The sequence below is a fragment of the Vombatus ursinus genome, unplaced genomic scaffold, assembly GCF_900497805.2.
Source record: "Vombatus ursinus unplaced genomic scaffold, bare-nosed wombat genome assembly UNPS02014962.1, whole genome shotgun sequence".
Lineage (NCBI taxonomy): Eukaryota > Metazoa > Chordata > Mammalia > Diprotodontia > Vombatidae > Vombatus > Vombatus ursinus.
Window position 1 is genome coordinate 862,034 of NW_020954740.1, and position 21,064 is coordinate 883,097.

A 21,064-nucleotide genomic window follows, 5' to 3' on the forward strand; every position below is an offset into this window, starting at 1 on the left:
TTTTTCTTTTACATTTTCATACAAGGAATGGTTTTCTGGACATGTTCAGAAATGAAGATGAATATCAATAAAATGTATTTTGTTTAAAAATGGAATAATTACTTATTGATCCTCAGCTTCAGAAAGATTTAGTTAGAGGTATAGAGCATGATGTGTAGGGAGGTAGGGGAATGTTTGTATCCTGAAGTAGACAGAAGTCAAAGGAACTTATTTCTCCAATCTAGTTAGGATCCAAGGATGGAGGAGCAAGGCAAAAAAAAAAAAAAAAAAAAAAAAAGTCTGAGCAGTTCTTTTGTGTTCCAGACAGACAGAACTAGAGGAAAGTTAAAGGCATAGTTTATAAAAGAAGTAGCCTGGTTGGTCTCACCCTAAGAGGGCTGTGCCACCAAAGTATTGGTGTAATGGCAACCACAATGCCAGGAAACATTATCAGGGTGGGACTTTAGCAGGTGACAGCCAAAAAGCCCAACAGCAGTAGCACAGAGGAAAAGCAATGGATAGTAGTTTGGGGTGGCAAGATCATCAGAAGATGATGGCACTGTAGCAGAGGTCAACAATGGAATGAAGCAGCATAAAAAGGGAGTCCCAGGCCATGCCAAAGAGTATCAAGAGGCAGAGCTAAGAAGTAACAAAGATCAGACAGATGATTTCTGGGAGACAGATCTATGAGAACTTAAAAACGAGAGATTTTCTCAAATCTAGTCAAGAAAGAATAGAAGGAAGGAAGGAAGGAAGGAAAGAAGGAAGGAAGGAAGGAAGGAAAAGAAGGAAGGAAGGAAGGAAGGTAGAAAGAAAGAAAAAGAAAGAGAGGCAGCTAGGTGGTGCAGTGGGTAGAGTACTGGCCCTGGAGTCAGGAGAATCTGAGTTCAAATCTGGCCTCAGACACAAAACACTCACTAGCAGTGTGACTCTGGGCAAGTCACTTAACCCCAATTGCCACACACACACACACACACACACACACACACACACACACACACACACGCAAGAAAGGGAAAGAAACCAAGTATACCATTATCCTTAAACCACTTTCCTTTAATCAGGTCTAACCTCTTTAACCTTGTTTACATCATTTATTTATCAAAACTTTCCATCATTAATAGTTCAAAAGCAAAACTCAGCCTAGACAAGGCCTAAATATAAAATATCTGGATTACTGGTGCAGAGTAAATGAGACTTTACTAGTATGGTATCTGAAACTTTTTTGAATGTTGGAATGCAAAGTTATCAATACGACTAATTGACTATGAGTGTTAGGCCTCAGCTTTCTCCTGTGTGAAAGGAGGGACTAGGATGAAATAATCTCTTTGACTCCTTTCAATTCTCGCATTCCAGAAACAAAATTGGCTAAAGGCAGTTACTGTTTATTGACTTCTTAGTAGGAGACAGTTTGGAAAAACTAACTCTTTTTTTTAATAGTGGTACTTTTTATGCTGTAATTTAATAAGGAAAGGAAAAATAAAAGTAAAGAAATGTTTAAATTTCACCTTCCCCACTTGGAGCACTGGTTAAAAAAAGCTGTCATAAAAGAATAAGAATTTAGAAAAAGATGAGCTATGTTAAAAGTGATAACTGGATAACTTATATCAGATTATTTGCCATCTTGGAGAAGGGGGAGGGGAGGGAGGGAGAAAAATTTGGAACTCAAAATGTTATTAAAAAATGAATGTTGAAAACTATCTTTATATATAATTGGAAAAAATAAAATGCTATTTACCCAAAAAAAGTGATAACTGAAAGAATTAACAAGGAAAGAATAAAACAAATAGAGTTTGCGTTTGTGTAAAACACCAAAAATGAAGCCATCGGTACCAGGGAAGAAAACCATTACTTTCCCTTCCCAGTACAGGGTCCTCTTCGAGAATGAAGAACAAAACAACAACTCCAGTGTAGTTTGTACCTGGTTTAAATGGACAATTGAACTTCTAACACAGTACTTTACACACAGTTATGCAGGTGAATCATTTATTCATTGATTCTATAAGGGGATGGGGCTAAGAGGTAGAGAGAGAAAAGGGAGGGAAAGAACAGGGGAGGGAAGAGAGAGAGAGAGAGAGACAGAGAGAGAGAGAGAGAGAGAGAGAGACAGAGAGAGAGACAGAGAGAAAGAGAAGAGAAAAGAGGAGAGGAGAAGAGAGGAGAGAGAAAACAAACAAGCCTAGGGAATGCTTAAAAATTGCTTCCCTTTCCTACTACCCAAAATGAAAATATGAAACTGATTTTATCTCTTAAAAAAAATTGCTATCCACTGGAGCCAGTGAGACATGACCTATCAAAAACCAAATTTCTACATTCCTTAAGGTGTAAAATTTTCATTACATTTTACATTTTTTACATTTACAAATTTTTTTTATAAAATTTTACAAATTTTTTACAAATTTTTTTATATTTTACAAATTTACAAAATTTACAAATTTTACATTTACATTCATTACATTACATTTCATTACATTCATTACATACAGTGAAAAACATTCATTCCATTCCATTCCATTCATTTAATTTTCAAAATCATTAAAACATATGCATTTGTTTTGCTTAAAATCTGTCCCATGTTAGGGTCTGTGCATTGCACCCTAGCAGCTATCTAACTTATAGACTTTTAACATTAAAAGGGACCTCAGCAGTCTAATCATTCCTGTAAAGTGGTCATCTCACCTCCCCTAAAGTCCTCAGGAACTTACTACCATATCATTTTTAGACAGTTTTAATTATTAGGATATTTGTCCTTGTGCCAAGCCAAAATCTCTCTCACTTACCCAGCAGCAGACTCATCAGGACCTCTTGCCCTGCAAGAGTGCTGCTCTTCACCAGGCAGATAATGGTGCCCCCAATCCAAGGGATCCCATGCCCTGTGATCCCAATGAGTTTGACCATAGAGTGGGCACTGCCCCAGGAGGCAGCTCGATTGGCACAGACGTCCAGCCTCTTGGACATACACGTGTCAATAGCCAGCAAGGAGTTGAATGCAATTCCCTTGAAGGATGGGTTTAGCTGCATGCAGTCCTCTTCAGGCAGCTGCTGGGACTGCCTCCACCCTTTGGACCCCTCATTTGGTGGCAGGGCCTGCACAGATAGGCCTGTCGTCTTTCTGCTTGAGCTCTTATTCTCCTGAGCCCCCTTTAAAGGCTGGTTCAGTGACAAGAACTCAGCCCTGTTCTGGGTTCTGGGTGCCACACTTAAGGAAAGGCATTGGGAACTTGGTCTTTTTCCAGAGGAAGACACCAGGACAATGAGAGACCTGGAGACATGCCATATAAGTATCTTTGGATTGAACAATTAAGAGATTGATGTTAACTTTGGAAAGAGCAGTTTCAGTTGAGGGGAAAAGTTTGTGAAGCAATTGCGAAGTGAGGAAATGGGGATGATGGGTGTGAGTTTTTTCCTCCTAGAAATTTGATTGCAAAAGAAAGAAAAAATATAAGGTAATAGTTTGAAAAGAAAGTGATGGATGTGTAAGGATGTGAAAACAAGAACAACAATAGGTAATAGAGAAGGAGTAAGGAAGGCAGGAAATAAAGAGAGAGTAAAGAAAGAAAGGAGGAATGATCAAAAGGGTACAAGCAGAAAGACTGGCTTTGACAAGAAGGTCCAAATCTTCCTCAGACTGGAGCAAAGCAACAGACAATAAGTAATGGTGTGCAGGATTTCTGAGGTCTAAGGGAAAAGAAGGAGCTTACGCAGAATGCAAGAAGATCCTCTTGAGTAGGGATTGTTCATTCTTTGAACTTATACCACTAGTGTCCTTGAACCTAGCACGGTGACTGATCCATAGTAGGCACTTAAAAAAAAAAGTGACTGACGGATTCTCTGTGAAGCATAGAGGTGAGGTCCTCTGCTGAAGGGAAGGAGATTGGGAGTGACAGTAATGATTTGAAATAGAAGATTTGGAACATCTGCTTTGAAGACGTGTCATATGATAAAGAAGCAATGAGAGAAGAATATAGGATTATCATGTAGCACTGGCACCTTTTATAACATGAATCTATGTGGACTCAAAGATCATGGTTGTGTGACCTTCAGCAAATTTCAGAAACATTGGAATTGAAGCAGAGAAGGTAAATAGTGGGATCTGGCAAGGAATGAAGGGAAGTAGGACAAGGTAGCAAAGAATTCAAAGGCAGAGGCTAGTAAATGGTTTAACTGGCCAACCATAGATAGGCTCAAGACCATGAAGGGAACTATGAGTCTGAGTAAGGGTAATGGAATGAGAGAATAGGGAGGTCAAGGGACTAGAGGAAAAAAAAAACAGGTTTAAAAGAAAGGAGTCTGGGGGAAGGATAGAAGGACAAAAATCAGAGAGAATTTCGGATTTCAATAACCTGTAGGTAATAAAGTAATGGTTAATGGTGAGATTTAAGATATAACCATCTTGTGAGCGGCTGAGGTGGAATGAAGATGGAGGTCATGAGAGTTAAGGTAGATTAATTGGGAGTCCAGGGTATTCAAGGTTATGCTGGTATGGATATTAAACCCCCCAAGTATAAAGTCAGGAGCTGGGACAAAGTAGAAGATTGTAAGCAGTCACGTCATTAATCATTGGAAAAATGCAAATTAAAACAACTTTAAGGTTCCACCTCCCACACATTAGATTGGCAAAGATGGAAAATGACAATTATTGGAGGGGCTACAGGAAAGCCGATATGCTGTTGGTGGGGTCATAAATTGATCCAGTCATTCTGGAAAGCAATTTGAGACTATGTCCCCCAAGAGTCAATAAACTGCAATACCATTACTAAGCCCAAGAGATCAAAGAAAGAGGAAAAGGACTCAAATGTACAAAAATGTTAACATCAGCTTCTTTTATAGTAGCAAAGAACTGGGAAATAAGTGATTACCCATCAATTGGGGAATGGCTGAACAAATTGTTAAATGAATGCAATAAATATTGAGACATTAAAAAAAATGACAAAAGAGACAGCTTCAAAGAAACCTGGGACTACTTGTATGAACTGATGCAAAGAAAAACAACTTCAAAAGACTTAAGAATTGATGAATGCAATGACCAATTGTAATCCCAGAGGGGCTAAGAACAAAGCATCTTCTGACAGAGAGGAGGCAGACTCAAGGTGCAGAATGAGACATACTTTTTCACATAGGACCAATATGGGATTTTTTTATTTTTTTGCTTAATTATTTCTATTTGTTACAGGAGGTTTTTCTTCTTTTTTTCAATTTTAGGGATAGGGGAGTGAAAAAGAGGGTGACAACTGATAGGGTCGCCAGAAAAAAAGAAAGAAAGAAAAGAAGGTTATTGAAACTTTTTTTTTAATTCAAAGAAGAGAATAGAAAGAAGGCCAGAGAGAAGCATAGATAAGCAGGACAGCTTTGAAAGTTACATCTTGAATTTTATCCAGGTTGGGGTCCACATCTGGGGCAATGCGCTACTTGCATCCAGTCTAAAGGTTCACACAAAAAAGATTACTATGTTAAAAACATGCTTTGTGACACCCAGGTAAAAGCAGCTGACAAGAAGATAAAAGAAGCTTTCAAGTCAGTCTCAATAGCCTCCTGCTCTATCTTTAGAGTAGTTCTTACACATACTCCTTTCCCAAAGGGCCCACAGCTAAGTTTCGTGTCAGTCTACATGGGGGCAAAATTAACTAAAGTGCTTTGAGTTTGTTTCATACAAATTTTGATCCACAAAAAAAATTTGTTATATACTTAAAAAGAAAAGCAAAGATGGAGGGATGGAGAGAACTTGGGACTAAAAATACAAACAAAATTAAAAAAAAAAGAAAATCAAGCTGTACATAATAAAGATTTACAGTTTCATATATAATCACCCTCTTTTTCTGTTCTAATTTGTATATGGAAATACTTATTTTACTTGGCATTTAAGTTCACTAACATCCTTGATAAATGAGAGAAAATGACGTAGAATCTGGTAGATGACTACATCAAGGATCTGGCTGAGATGACAGTGTGAAATAAATAGGTGGATAATGGATCCTTTGTTAAAAATAGATGATGTGTTCCATAATGAAATAGGAAGGCAGAGGAGGATATGGCCTGTGGGTATGTGAGCTAGGGTTGATAGACATGGGGAGAAGTAATAAGGGGAAGGGATTTTCACCTCAGTAGATGGCAACTGACTGGTGAGAATAACATACGTAGGCTCTTTGACACATGCTTACGTGATGTGGTTTCCAATCATGTTGTTATCCTTCTTGCCCTCCAGCTTTTTGAATGCATGCCAGCATGCATTCCTCTAGGATGGTATTGTCATTTGTTGTTTTTGTTGTTCAGTTATCTCAATTGTGCCTGACTCTTCTTGACCCCATTTTGGGATTTCTCGGCAAAGATACTGGAGTGGTTGTCATTTCCTTCTCCAGCTCATTTTACAGATGAGGAAACTAAGGCAAACAGGTTTAAGTGACTTGGCCAGGTTTACCCAGCTAGTAAGTGTCTGAGGCCAGATTTGAACTCAAGTCTTCTTGATTGCAGGCCTGACACTCTATCCACTAGGCTACTTATTTGCTCTTTAGAACAACATGCTTCTACCAACCTAAGGTCATATTAATGTTTTTGCCTACCATGTCATACTACTGACACATGAGTCTTGCAGTTCACTGTCCTCTTAGAAACAGTTATCTAACCATATTTCCCTAATATTATACTTGTATGCCTGATTTAATTTAGCAAAGATGTGGTACCTGCCCTCAATTAGTTTGTAGTATAGAAGGGTGTGAGGGATTGTCTGGTGTTAGCTACTGCCAAGTGGAAGTTGTGGCAAGATGGGGTAGGAACAAGATATTAGGAAATAACCAGAGCACGTGCTCCTGAGGCAGGGGGCTGTGCCACGTGGGAGTGGGACGGCAGAGAACAAGTTCCCTTTGTCTAGTCCTCTCCCTAGGTGCAACGTCAACCCCAGACATCTCCTTCCTGACTTCCTGGGTCACGTACTTTCCCTTTGTGTAGCACTGACCCCAGACGCCTCCTTCCTGTATCCGGTCCTAGCCTCCTGTGTCACGTCCTCTCCCTTGGTGCAGCGCTAAACCCAGACATCCCCTTCCAGTATCTTATCCTACAATCAATGACTAGTAGGCGGGCTGAGGAGGAGGGGCTAAGTAGGTACTTAAGGTTGAACTCGCTCTCTCTTTCTCCTGCTCTCTTGCTCTGGCTTTCCTGCTTGGCCTTGCTGTGATGGCCTCTGAATAAAGCTCAAGTGTTTGCACCTCCTGATCAGCTTGTCTCTGTGTTTATCTGGGTGGGCATCAAAGACTGGTAAGTATGACTCTGGCAGCCTGCTCCTTATAGGAGGAGAGTGCACGGCGTGACCGGCACAGAAGGGGGACAGAAAACCAAAAAGGATAGCTAGTATATACAACATTGCATGATAAATACATTAGGAATAAGCATTAAAAGAAAATACATGGGAAGTGTAAGGAGGAAAACCATTACTCATACAAGCCTTATTTCCAGGGAGATGCCATCCTAGAAGTGCCCATTCTAAAAGGACCAAATTAGATATTTGTAAAGGGCTTCGCAAACCTTAAAGTGATATGTATATATATATAGATATATATACATATCTATATATATCTGTATCTATATATAGATATATAGATAGATAGGTATAATCATCATCATCATCATCATTAAAAGGTCACTATCTGGTGAACTCTGGGATAGTGTTGAATATAATTTATGTTTTCATGGATATTCTACTCCAGAGTCCACCATCTAGTAGCATTTTGGAATGGATGTTTCTAGGATGGCATTTCCATGGCAATGTAGTTATACTCACAAGGAGATCATAGAACTCTCCTGGAAGCAGTGACCTATACATGAGTTTTAAAGGATAGAATGGATGGGAATTCAGCAAGCAATGAGGATGAGAGAGTATTTTATGCATAGTCAACAGCCTGAACAAAGACATGGAGTCATCAGGGGTTATCTCATTTGATCCACACCAAACCCTGTGAACTAGATGATATTATTATCTCCATTTTATAGATGAGGAAATTGAGGCAGAGGTTAAGCAGCTTGCCCAGAGTCACTGAGGTGGGATTGGAACTCATGTCTTCCTGACTCAAAGTCCAGTGCTCTCACCCTCTACCATAACCTAGCTTCATAGTCAGATCTACACTTTATGAAAATTACTTTCGTAGCTGTGGGAGGGGAATAGGTCAGAGTAGTGCTACAATTGAAAATAAGGTTAACTGAGAGACAAAATTCCATGCATATTTAATTTTTTAGGCTAGTAATTATCAATAAATTGTATCAATGACCAAAGTGAGGGTCTGAGTGAGGGCTGATAGGGTCTTTTGGATCTAGGTATGTTTTTCTTCTGATTGGCCTGACAGTACATCATTTGGACCTCCCCTGGCAAGAGGGTATATGAGGTGTCCAGGAAGAGCAGCTCCTCTGGGGTGAAGGCTTAACAAGCTCCCCATCCAGTTTTGGTGTCCAACCAGTCAGCCAGCTCTCACCTATGCCTCTAAGAAGCTGTAGCATGCACGGTGGCCACACCCCACTAAAACCATCTCGGCAGATGGGCTAACTCAGGTAGAAGATCTCACACCCATTAGTGAGTTAGGGGGATGTCTATTGCAAGCATGTGGAGGCTTCCTGGGGTGGAATGGGAAAATGAGAACAATTTGTTCCAACAGTCATGAAAGCAGCTGAAGTAGGCACTGTGGAGTGCTTAGAGCTTGGTCAGACATCTAAGACACCAATATCATCCACTGCATCCCAGGACACAGTCATTTTGATTTTTGTCTTGTTACTGGACTCACCGACTTTGTTTTTTTTTTAATTCTTTTTCTTTTTTAAATAATATTTTATTTTTTTCCAATTACATGTAAAGACAATTTTTAACATTCATTTTTTAAGAATTTTGAGTTGCAAATTTTTTCCTTTTCTTTCTCCTCTCCTTCCCTACCTAAAAAGGTAGGAATTTGAAATGGGTTATACATATGCAATCATGTAAAACATTTCCATATTAGTCATGTTGTAAAAGAAGAAATGGACCAAAAGGGGGGAAGGGGAAACATGAAGAAGATAAAGAAAGTTAAAATAGTATGCTTTTATCTGCATTCATACTCCATCAGTTCTTTCTCTGGATGTGGATAGCATTTTCTAACATGAGTCCTTTGGAATTGTATTAGAACATTGTATTGCTGAGAAGAGTTAAGTTATTCATAGCTGATCATCACACAACAGTTGCTGTTACAATGTACAATGTTCTCCTGGTTGTGTTCCCTTCACTTAGCATCAGTTCATGTCTTTCCAGGTTTTTCTGAAATCTTAATGTACCACTTGTCATTTCTTATTGTACAATAGCATTCCATTCCATTCATATGCCACAAATTGTTCAGCCATTCCCCAATCCAATGATTTTGGAAGAGAGAGTGAGGTCAGTTTTGTGCAACTTTGCCTCACTTAAATCCAAGTCAAGAGCAAGTCAAGACATTACCCTGTGATGTCATTGGTCCTCTTTGAAAACAAAGGACAAACAATGGCAAAGGTATGACAATCCCAATTGGTAGACATTTTAATAAGGAGGAAGGTTAAGGTTTACCTCAGCTCCTCCCCATTACTTCCTCTTTGAAAGATGGGAGTAATCCTCATGTGATAGAATTGGTCTGCAAGACAAGGGTGTAGTCTGTAATGGCTTTTATTGAATCAACTTGAATTTGAGTTAAGTGGGTGTTGGGTGAGGTAGAGATAAAAATTAAAATAACAGTTGAGACTCAAAGGACTGGAGGCTACCCAAGTAAAGGGTAGAAGTAATTACAAGAACAACAAGGTTGACCTTTAGGCAAGTTTCTCTAGAATGTAGGTGAAGGGTGAAGTTACAAGAAGAGTATTAAAAAGTAAAGGAAGAGTATTAAACCTGTGCCAGCTTGATAAAGTCTTAGAAATAGGATTAAAATCAATTTTTAATTTTACAGTAGGAAGAGGCTTGGGGTATGGAAACCAGATAGGAGGCTATTGCACTATTCCAGACAAGAGAAGATGACCATGTGAACTCAGGTGGTGACTATATAGTGATGGGGCAACTAGATGGGGCAGTGGATAGAGTGCCACTCCTGGAGTCAGGAAGATGAGTCTCCCTGAATTCAAATCTGTCCTCAGGCATTTACTAGCTATGCGACCCTGGGTAAGTTACTTAACCCATTTGCCTCAGTTTCCTCATCTGTAAAATGAGCTGGCAAAGGAAACGGCAAACCACTCCATTATCTTTGCCAAAGAAACCCAAAAAAAGCAATCACAAAGAGTCAGACATGACTGAACAACATATGAGTGGTAAGAAGATAAGTTATGTGAGAGATGTTAAGGAGATAGAAATAACAAGATTTGGCAACTGACTGAATATTCTGGAGTGAGTGAGAAGCTCAAATGGAGGATGACACCAAGATTGCACATTTGTATGACTAGAATAATGGTGGTACCCTCAACAACAGTAAGGCAATTTGAAAGAAGGGTGAGTTTCAAGTGAAAGATAATGAGTTATTGATGGGAGGGATCTGAACTCCTAAAAGGAAAAGACCATGTCTTTGAAAGTAACCCAGTTCCTGAATTTTCCCATACATTTCAGTACCCTTGATCACTGGTGCCTCTGCCCAAGGCACCTGACCCACCCCAGGCTACTTGCCACTTCTTAATCCCATCCAGATCTTCCCACAGTCTTTCTGTATAAAAATATCAAATGTGCAGATTCTTAAAATCTGACCTGCTTGTATTGGCATCACAAATATGGCAGACTCACTAGAAATCTTGCCCACCCAACTAGTGTCTTAATAAACTCACTACTTGGACTGAAAGAAGGCTTGAGTGGTCAAATTCTTTTGAGGCAGACTCCTGCCCTGTACCCTTGCATTTTGGGGTTCCTAGCACTCCTAGACCACATCATGTTGCTTTGGAAATATTGAATTTGAGATGCCCATAGGACATCTAGTTTAAAATGTCTAAAAGAAAGGTTCTTATATGCACTTAATTATTGACAAGTTGTCTCAACCATTAATCAACAAAAATTCAATATTAAGATAGTTTTTACTAAAGTTAAAATGGAGTTAGTGAGAGAGAAAACCTCACTGATGGGCTTTTCAAACATACAGAACATATTTGTACTTTGCTGGAGTCCAAGGTCTAATTCTTAGAATACAGGTTCAGAGGCTTAATTTTATCAGTTCAACAGGGAGTTGGTTAGGTCTGAGAAACAGAATCATTCTAACCAAGCTCATGAGGGATGACTTTATCAACCAAAATAATTTACATTTTACTTCTTGTTTCTGTGGGGGAAAAGAGCAGGAGAAAGAGAAAGTACTTGAGCTATATAAAGATAGGAATGAAATTATGAAAGTGATTTGGAAGGGTTTGGACTTGAAAAGAACAGAAATCAAGTTTGGGGAAGAGAAATTTGGGAGAAATAGAGTAAAATCTGGAGAAGGATAATCTTTAGGTTCAGGTTTTACTTTTAGCTTCTGTCCTTTGTGAAAGAAGTTTGAAGGAGAAAGAAGATGATGATGATGATGATGATGATGATGATGATAACAGTAATAGCTAGCAATTATATAGCACCTACTATGTGCCAGGCACTGTGCTAAATGCTTTACAAATATCACATTTGATCCTCACAAGATTCTGGGAGGTAGGTGCTATTAATATCCCCATTTTACAGTTGAGGAAACTGAGATAGACAGAAATTAAGTGAATTGCCCAGATCATACAATAAAGAAATGTCTGAAGTTAGATTTAATCTCGGGTCTTCTTGATTTCAGGCCAGCAATCTATATACTGAAGTTTGCAAGGTAAAGTAAGAAGAGCTAAACAAAACAAATTGGTTAATGAAACAAAAGTTTCATAGAATAAGGCTGAGTGTGGCTGTCAAGTTGTTTTAGAGAAAAAGAAATAGTTGGGTGTGGATATCAAGTTATTAAATGTTTTTTTTAAAGGTTGTAAAAATTTTAGTGAGGTGCTTGGGGGATAAGGTGTAATCACTCACTCATAGTTCAAGACAGAAAATGTCAACCAGTAGAGAGGACAGAGAGAATTTTGTAGTGGCTTATATTGAATGAGAGGTAGCATGACACAGTGGATAAAGAGCATACTTTGGAAACAGAAAGGTCCCACTTTTGCCACATACTGACTATATGACACTGGGTAAGTACTAGCCACTTAAACTTTCAGTGCTCTTGGCAATTCTCTGAGATTGTAAATGGCAGAGAAGGTCCCAATCTGCATTGGTACAGGCAATTCCTTATACGAGTGAAATTGCAGGGCCAATCTCTGTCCATATCCCTTGTATAGAGTATGCAATGTTTGCATTTCTGACATAGCCAAGTGACTGCTATCTATGTTCTAAGTGTCTCCCTCCTCAAAGAAGGGCTTCTATGTTCCAGGTAATCAGAGATACTGAAATGTTTCCTTTAAGAAATGGAAACAGAGCTCCAGTTGGGAGAAGAGGAGGAAGGAAGGGATCTGAAGTGACTGGGGAGAAAGTTGACCCTAGAGAAGAGAGGTTGGAGAGTGGAAGCGTATCACATAGAGGAGGAAGAGAGGGAAAAGACAATTATAAACTTGGAGCTAAAATAACAAATTTGAGGCTCTTCTGAAGGGTAAGCAGGATGCTCTAAAGAGGAAGCAACTCTTTGTTTGCCAAGGAATAAAGTAGAACCACAGAAATTATCAAATAAGAGGTTGTCCAGTAAGAGCCAGAGGAAGAAGAGAGGGGTAATGGTATGGTGCTTGGTGACACCCTGCTCAGGGGTACTGAGACAGCTATTAGTCCACCTAATGAGATGGCTATTGTCTTCCTAGGAAATGTATTTAAAGACATAGAATAGAAATTATTAAGACTAGTCAAAACATATGACTACTACCCTCTTCTGGTGATTCCCAAGGTGTATATGATACTGCCAAAAGAAAACTATAAGGTGTTGTCAAAGTCTATGAAGTCTTAAGAAAGGAACTGAAGACTCTAGGGGCTCAGGCTGTGTTTTCCTCATTGCTATCATTGAAGACAAACGTTTCCAAAGGAAAAATATATTAGAAAAAAAGGAGGTGGTGACTAGCCAAGATATACAGAACCAAAATATTGGTTAGGGAAGACCCATCACGTGAGGATGATCCAAGGAGTTCAAGCTAAAAATTCTTTAATGGTACCTTAATAATAATAATAATTAACATTTATATAGCTTTTACTATGTGTCAGGCACTGTGTTCAGCACTTTACAATTATTATCTCATTTGATCCTCACAACAACCCTGGGAGGTAGGTGCTATTCTTATTCTCATTTTATGGATGAAAAAACTGAGGCAGACAGAGGTCAAGTAACTTGCCCTGGGTCAGCTTTGGGCTGGATTGAAATCAGGTCTTCCTGACTCCAAGTCTAGTGCTCTATCCACTGTGCCACCAACTGCCTACTTCCCTAAGCAGTAAATAATTGCGTGAAATTCTGACTGCTTCTTACTAAGTATTCTTGCAGTTTCTCAACCAGCCATCATCAAATTGTTTCCAAACCACCACAAACAGCACAAATCACCCAAGGAATGGTAAGATTCATGTGTATCCCTTCATTTGTGCTCTATACACTGAACCAGAGTAGCTGTCTTGTTCCTCTCTGTTATCTTGTAATCACATTCCAATAGCTGTATAATCGCATGATCAAGATGTTACAAGTGTTTATTTTATAATTTTGTATTTAGAGTTTTCATAATTATTGGTAGAATAAAATTTCATGTCTCACAATTATATAATGTAAATTTTAATCTGGAACTTTTTTGGACATTGTAATTATTATAAGCTCTTAATGAATAAATCTAAGAAAATTGATAAGTAGTATATTAAATTACTCTGAGGGTTCAAACACTTTTTTTTTTGGTTGTTGAAAGTGCTTCTTAGAACAACTTGAGAAACTATTGGGTTAGGGGATCAGTTACTAAGCATTGTCAGACCTGACTGTCAGAATCTGATTCTGACCTGGTGGTTCCAGAGTTATATGCAGGAGCATTTTATCCTGATGCTTTTAAAAAAATTAATAATCTGCATTTATAAACTCTCTGAAATAGCAGAAAAAGAGATCCACATAGACTGGGGTCAGGATGGGGTGGTTTCCCCTAGGCTAGGGAGCTAGTCTTTATTATAGACAAATTCAGGTCTCCAGAAAGTGAGAGCCTGAGCAAAGCTTGGGCCTATTACACAAAAATGAGATGGTGGAGGTGTAGATCAAAAGGAAGGTCTTTGTCTAGCCAAAAATGTCAAACTGTGCCCAAGGGCAAAAGAGGCCAGAACTCTGGCCAGAACCTGATTACAATGTAATTGGGAAATGTTTAAGAAAATAAACAAATTTCAGTTTGACACCACTGGAGGAGAGAGGTGTCTTCTAGGGGGATTTAGCTCCTCCCCAAATTTCAGCAGAGGAGCAAGTGAAAAAAAAAAACCAAACTGAACGTCTAGCCAATTTTGCTTCATAATGACACTTACTGATTGTGACCAAAAGGCCGTAATTTAAAATGTAAACATAGAAGAAGACATTCATTATGACTCGGTGGATTGTGGTATTCAGGTTCAGGAGAAGTATAACACAGAGTAACAGCCCTTATCAAGGAGTTTGACAAAAAGTACAGCCCCATCAGGCATTATAATGTGGAGAGGAACATCAACAATTATCCGAAACCTGAGACTAAACAAACACTTCATCTCCTTCTACCTGGGCCAAGTTTCAATTTTTTTGTTCAGGTCTTAGAAGAGCATGGATTGTACCAATAGTGTCAAACTCAAATAAAAACAGATCCCTGCAGGCTGCAGAAAACCACAAATTAGTATTATCTATGTTGTATTATATTTTTATTCATTTTGGTAAACATTTCCCAATTACATTTTAATCTGGTTCAGGCTTCACTCCAGAGTTTTTTGCAGGCTCCAATTTGACACTTCTGGGCTATGTACCTACCCAATCATCCACTGAAAAGACAGCAGCTTAAATTCCAAACACTAGAGACATAAAACCTTAGCCTTGTCACAGGAACATTCACATATTTCAGCCCTTTATTGTATTATTGTTTTACAGGAATCCTTCTTCTGGTTTGTTGCAGTTATAAAACAATTAACAAAACAGCTTATGTTTGCATTTGTTTGCTATTCCATACTTCTTGCTTCCTACCCCATCTCCATCTTCCCTTTCCCCACTCAAAAAAATTCCAGCTCTTTTTTTTTTCTTCCAAAAATAAGCCTGTTAGAGACGTGTATATAACTGGGGTTTTATTTTGCATTTGACCAGCCAGACCACCTAAAATGTAGGCAACCACCTGAGACATGCCAGAGACCTACTTCTAGAGGCCATTCTGTGTTCCCCTCCCATATTGTGGGAGTAGCCACTTTTCATTGGTTGTGTGGCTAGAACAGGCTGCATCTTGTCAAGATATTAGGAAACACACTGTTTCCCTGAGCTAAGGCCCAGCAAGCAAGCTGTGCCCTGAGCTTGGCATAACAACAATTCTTCGCTCTCACCCTGTGAATGATGTCATCCTCTGGCGAAATCATGTAATTAGTGTATTGTTTTGACCAGCACCAGGTGTTCTCAGAGCTTGGACAAACACCTGCTGTATCCATGTTCCGGTCATAATGCCCTGCTATGAGCCAAACTTGACTTGTTGTTGTTACCCCTCATTGTCAGGGCTATAGCTCACTGCATAGTCAATTGGTATAAGTGTTGAGATTTGGCCATACTAACGTGGTCCACCCACTTGGGGGTGGGGCCCAGGCACATGTGTCTAATCTCCCTCCTTGCTTGCAAGCCTTTTCCCTACTTTGAAATTAAACTTCTGTTTGCTGACTCTCCTATCTCTAGTGTATTCCACTCAGCTCTGGCCATCCACAGGTTAGAAGCCAGTTCTGTCCATCTGACCATCTCAAACTATGAGTCTAAGACAGTCATGCTCTCTTTTCCACAGCTAGAGTCCAGAAAGGGTAAAGTAAAGTTCACCCACAGGATGGGGACCATGAATAGAATGGGTGGTAGGAGGGGCTACCTTCTCCTCTCACCTTTCACTTTATAGCTTGGGGTTGGAGCTTTGTTTAGTTCTGTTTTGTTTGTCCTTTTTAGTTCTGGAGCAGGTAACAAATGGTAGTTCTTTAATAGGTCTTGATTCTTCTGAATGTCTTCATGAGTTCTAGCTTACCCACAGTTCCACAGGCCACAGTGGCTAGCAAATAGTTCCTAAAATCAGAGGAGGATGATAAGCTCAGAAACTAACTCTAGGCCTGTGGTTCTGCATGCCATCTTTCTCCAGCATGCAGAAAGCCGGAAGGGCTTTCTTTTTCAGATAGGTGCACCCATGTGGATGCATGTCAGGTGAGACAAGTTGTTCATTTCTTTAAGTATCTATGGTTTCATTGGTTTGGGTATTTCTTCCAGGCTTCCAGGCATGCCTAGTTCTTTGGATACTTACTGGGAAAGACCATGATGGCAGTGGAAAGTGAGACGGCAATCACACTTTAATAAGACACTGTGGGTATAGGGGCAAAAGGTTCAGAAAGCAGAGACAAATGGATAAAAGTTGAAAGACATACAGAGGCAGATGACTCCAGGAGGGTATGGGGTGATGGAGGAAGGCAGCCAGAATAAGGAAGAGGATGTCAGGGAGGAGGAACAGAGAGTAACTCACATAACTATGTATTGGAGTTGGGAGTACTTGGCATCATGGACCCAGATGGCAATGGCAAAGAGTGCTAGGGGGCAGGAATTTGAGGTCTCATTTTTATAGGGTTTTTTGAGAGGCACAGACTAACTCTTATCTGTGCCATCTTTGGGTTAGTTCATTAACATATCCAAATCATCTCAAAGTTGCCAGTAAAACTTTGAAGTGAAAGTAGCTGGGTCATCTCAAAGTTATCAGTAACATTTGGTATTTTTAATGTCAATGTCTATTGAGAACTCATCTGAGATCATGTATCATAGGAACAAAAGGCTCTGAGAGCAAAGACTAGATGCTTTCCTTGATTTAACACATATTACCAGGATGTGATTTTTGCTTACTATATGATACAGTTAGTAAATTATGTCCCTTTGGTCCCAAAGGTTCCCTTTACAACCTTACTTCTGGCTATCGTTACTTTATGGTTGTTGTTGAGTCATTTCAGTTGTGTCTGACTCTTCATTCCTTGGCAAAGATACTGAAATGGTTTGCCATTTCCTTCTCCAGTTAATTTTACAGATGAGGAAACTGAGGCAAACAGGTTTAAGTGACTTGCCCGGGGTCACACAGCTTGTATGTGTCTGAACTCAGAGCAATCTTCCTGACTCCAGGCCTGGTACTCTATCCACTGTGCCACTTAGCTGCCCTATTTTATACTAACTGCTAATAAACTTACCATACTGACTAGAAGTAGAGGAAAGGTAGTCAGAGGGACCAGAACAAGGAAATTTTAACACAGATGGTCTTTAATAATTATTTCTGTAGCCAAAAAACTTTCATCCTGGCAATAATCTTTCTAAAGTTAACTATGGGGGCAGCTAGGTGGCCAGTGGATAGAGCTCCAGCCTTGGAGTCAGGAGGACCTGAGTTCAAATCCAACCTCCGACATTTGACACTTACTAGCTATGGGATCCTGGGCAAGCTACTTAACCCCAATTGCCTCACCAAAAAAGCAAAAAAAAAAAAAAAAAAATTAAGTTAACTATGCTGATCCTCAAACAATAAGCACAGTTTGTCACTAGGCCTATAGTGAAGCCTTTCTAGTTTGGGAAGACCTATCAAAACTTGTGCTCTGCTAGCATAGACTTAGGGTTGTTTCCATGACACATATATTCATATTACTTCCATGCCACATATACTTGGGCTTATTTCCATGCCACAGTGAGGTTGCAGGTACAGAGACAAGCCAAATAAATTTGTCTATAGGGGCAGAAAATAATTCTACCACTTTATATCCTCTTATTGTTTGCCTAGCTTTTATGTCTTAATTCAGTGGGGTTTTTTAGACAAGATTCATCATGGCTAATATGGAAATTTCTTTTGCATGACTGTACATATTTGTAATAGGGTTTGTTCTTCTGGCTTTTTCATTGGGTGAGGGAGAGAGGAGAGGGAGGGAGAGAATTTAGAACTAAAATAAAAAAAGAATAAAAAAGCTTCTGCACTTTAAAAAAAATTTAATTGTTAAAAAAATTAAAATAAGATTTATGGCATATAAGATTTGTAAATAGTGTTGCACTGGTAGGGCTAGGGATTTGATTTATAGAATTTAGTACCCAAAATAGCCTACACTAAAACTGAGAAGATGGTGAGGATCCTCAGAGCTAGAACTTCTAGGGGCCCACTTGTTATTTTGCTCTCTGTATTGGTGCTTTACCACCCCTAATATCTACCAGCTCCAAGATAGCAGTAGTATGCAATTTAAATTTTACCTCTTTCTCAGTACCATCCGTGTAAATACTTAAGGAATACTTGTTGATCTGATTTGAAATCTGTGCAAAAACATGCATAACCGATATCAAATTGTTTGTAGTCTTGGGGAGGGGGGAAGCGAGGGAGAGAGTAAGAAAAAATTGGAACTCAAAATCTTATAAAAAATGAATGTTGAAAATTCTTTACATGTAATTGGAAAAAATAAAATACTATTTACAAAGATTAAAGAAAAACAAATCAGGCAAAAAGAAAAAATGCACAAAAATAAAAGGTGTTCATGGAAAAAGAGGGATATACTGGCAGAAGGGCTGAATTTAGAGTCCAGGGACCTGGATTCTAGTTGTAGCTCTGCCACTTACTATCTAAGTAACCTTAAACAAATCACTGAACTCCTGTGAGCCTTAGTTTCCCCATCTGTAAAATGACGGGTAGTGTTGGACTAGATGATTTTTTGAAGTCCCTCATAGCTCTGTATCTGTGATCCTATGGGGGATGTGGGGTAGAGTATGGTTAACAATGCACCAAAGTTAAGAGAAAGGGGGAAAAGAAGACAGGACATATAGAATCTGGTTCTGATTCATATATGGTGATTTTTTTTATGGAAAAAGGTGAAAGAATCATTGAGATAATCTATGAAAAAAAAAGGAGTGATGTTTTAAACACAAAACCTCAATGTATAAGACTGCTTTTTAGTCATTTTTTCTTCCATTCCTTATTTGGAAATGATTCCTCTAAGTGAAACAATTTTTTCTTTCTCGTACTTTCTGGGAAATGCTCGTCTCCTCCCTTAGAACCAACTACAGAAGCCAATAAACTTAGTGGTAGCCAAGCATAACTGTGCTGGCAGCTGAAAACTGTACTGTACCTTGTGGCAAATTTATGGATGAGAGTTGAACAGGATGCACAGGCATGGATGGGTTACAATATGCATCATTGAATGGAATACCTACATCATTGTTATCACAGATCCATTTAAATAAGGTTGGCAACAGCAGTATTAGGTGATTCTAGTACATTTATTTTTCTTCTTCAAAAAAAAGAAAAACAGTTTAATTCAAGATAGAGTTAATTGGTTTATTTCAATAGCTTCTTAACTGGTCTCCCTGTTTCCAGGCTTTCCCCTCTCTAATGTTGCTGTCACACAGTGGCCAAAACAATGTTCCTAAGCCAGAGAGATTGGAGTTAGGCACTCCATTACTCAAAAGCTTTTAGGGGCTCCCTATTGCCCCCACCACAGAGTATAAATTCTTCAGCCTGATATTTGAACCCTTCCATAGTCTGGCTCCAATCTACTTTTCCAGCCTTATTTTATATTACTTCCTTTACGTACTCCACAGTATAGTCAAAATGGACAAGTACATAGTTACTGAACTTAGCATACCATCTCCCATCTCTCTACTTTTGAACAAGTTGTCCAACATGCTCAGAATATACTTCCTCAAATCTCTCTCTTAGAATTTCTAGTTTTCTTCAAGGATCACCTTGGATGCCATAGTCCTTCTCTGACTGTTTCAGTTGTTAGCACAGTTTCCTTGCATTTATTTATCTGTGTATGTATTAAATAGCCATATCCACTTCCCACCCTATCACTACCACCACCACCACACAAACCCAAAGAAGCTCCTTTAGGGAAGTCACTATTTCATATCCATAGCACCTAGGACAGTCTTTCATATACAGTAGGCAACAAGTCAGTCAACAAATATTTATTAAGTGCCTACTATGTGCCAGGCACTATGCTAAGTGCTGGGGATACAGAGACAGGCAAAAGATATTGCCTGCTCTCAAGGAGCTCACAATCTAACATGGTAGGTAACATGAAAACAACTATGTATAAACATGATATATGCAAGATAAATTGGAGAGGATTGACAGAAGGAAGGGATTAGCATTAAGGGGAATCAGGAATCACTTTGCATAGAAGGTGGGGTTTTAGCTGAGACTTAAAAGAAGCCAGAAGGCAAAGATGAAGAAGTATAGATTTTCAGGCATGGGGGACAGCCAAAGAAAATGTCCAGAATCAGGAAAGGGAGTGTTTTGTTCAAGAAACAACAAGGAGTTTGGTGTCCCTGGATCCAGGGTACATTAGTAAGATGTAAGTTTTCCAGTAAGATTGAAAAGGTAGGATGGGGCCAAGTTGTAAAGGGTTTTAAATGTCAGACACAGGATTTTATATTTGATTTGGGGGGGTGATAGGAAGCCATTGCAGTTTAGTGAATGGAATGATGTGGTCAGGCCTATGCTTTAAAGATAACTTTGATAGTTGAGTGAAGGATATACTGGAATGGGGAGAGGCTTAAGACAGGGAGACCAACTAGCAGGCTGACTTAATAGTCCAGCATGAGATGTGGAGACCAGGATGGTGGTAGCGTCAGAGGGGAGAAAGCATAGATAAGAGGTATAACAGAGATAGAATCAAAAGGACTTGGTAACAGATTGGCTATAGAGGGATGAGAGAGAGATGCATAAAAAAGGATAAAGAACAAAATTAGGTAGCATTTGCTTACTTATCAGTCAGATGAGTTTAAGGACATTGTTAACTTAATTCAGTCACAAGAAAAGATGAAATAATCAATGAAAGGAAAATGGACTTGTGGTATAGCCATTAGCATCATCAGAGTCTCAGTAGAGACTATGTTATAGAAGCTATGAGCTAATTGCTAATTTTTTTTCAGGAGGACACAAATTTTAATAGTAACAATAG

The 21,064-nt window shown here is 39.1% G+C and overlaps 1 protein-coding gene across 1 annotated transcript; it reads right to left on the bottom strand.

Moving 5' to 3' along the window:
• Positions 1-2,751: 2,751 nt before the first annotated feature.
• LOC114030601 (inactive phospholipid phosphatase 7-like) lies at positions 2,752-15,562 on the bottom strand. The gene is made up of 2 exons (XM_027845462.1): positions 15,461-15,562; positions 2,752-3,264 (listed from the first exon to the last, which is right to left on the bottom strand). Exons 1-2 carry the CDS (start codon positions 15,560-15,562, stop codon positions 2,752-2,754), a joined length of 615 nt encoding a protein of 204 aa, XP_027701263.1.
• Positions 15,563-21,064: the final 5,502 nt, after the last annotated feature.

Bases quoted from the DNA above. Each gene is read 5' to 3' on its own strand.
- LOC114030601 (XM_027845462.1), bottom strand. From the start codon at position 15,562: ATGGATACAGCAGGTGTTTGTCCAAGCTCTGAGAACACCTGGTGCTGG. The intron at 3,265-15,460 runs GTGAGAGCGAAG...TTCAATCCAAAG, and splicing joins AGGATGACATCATTCACAGG to ATACTTATATGGCATGTCTC.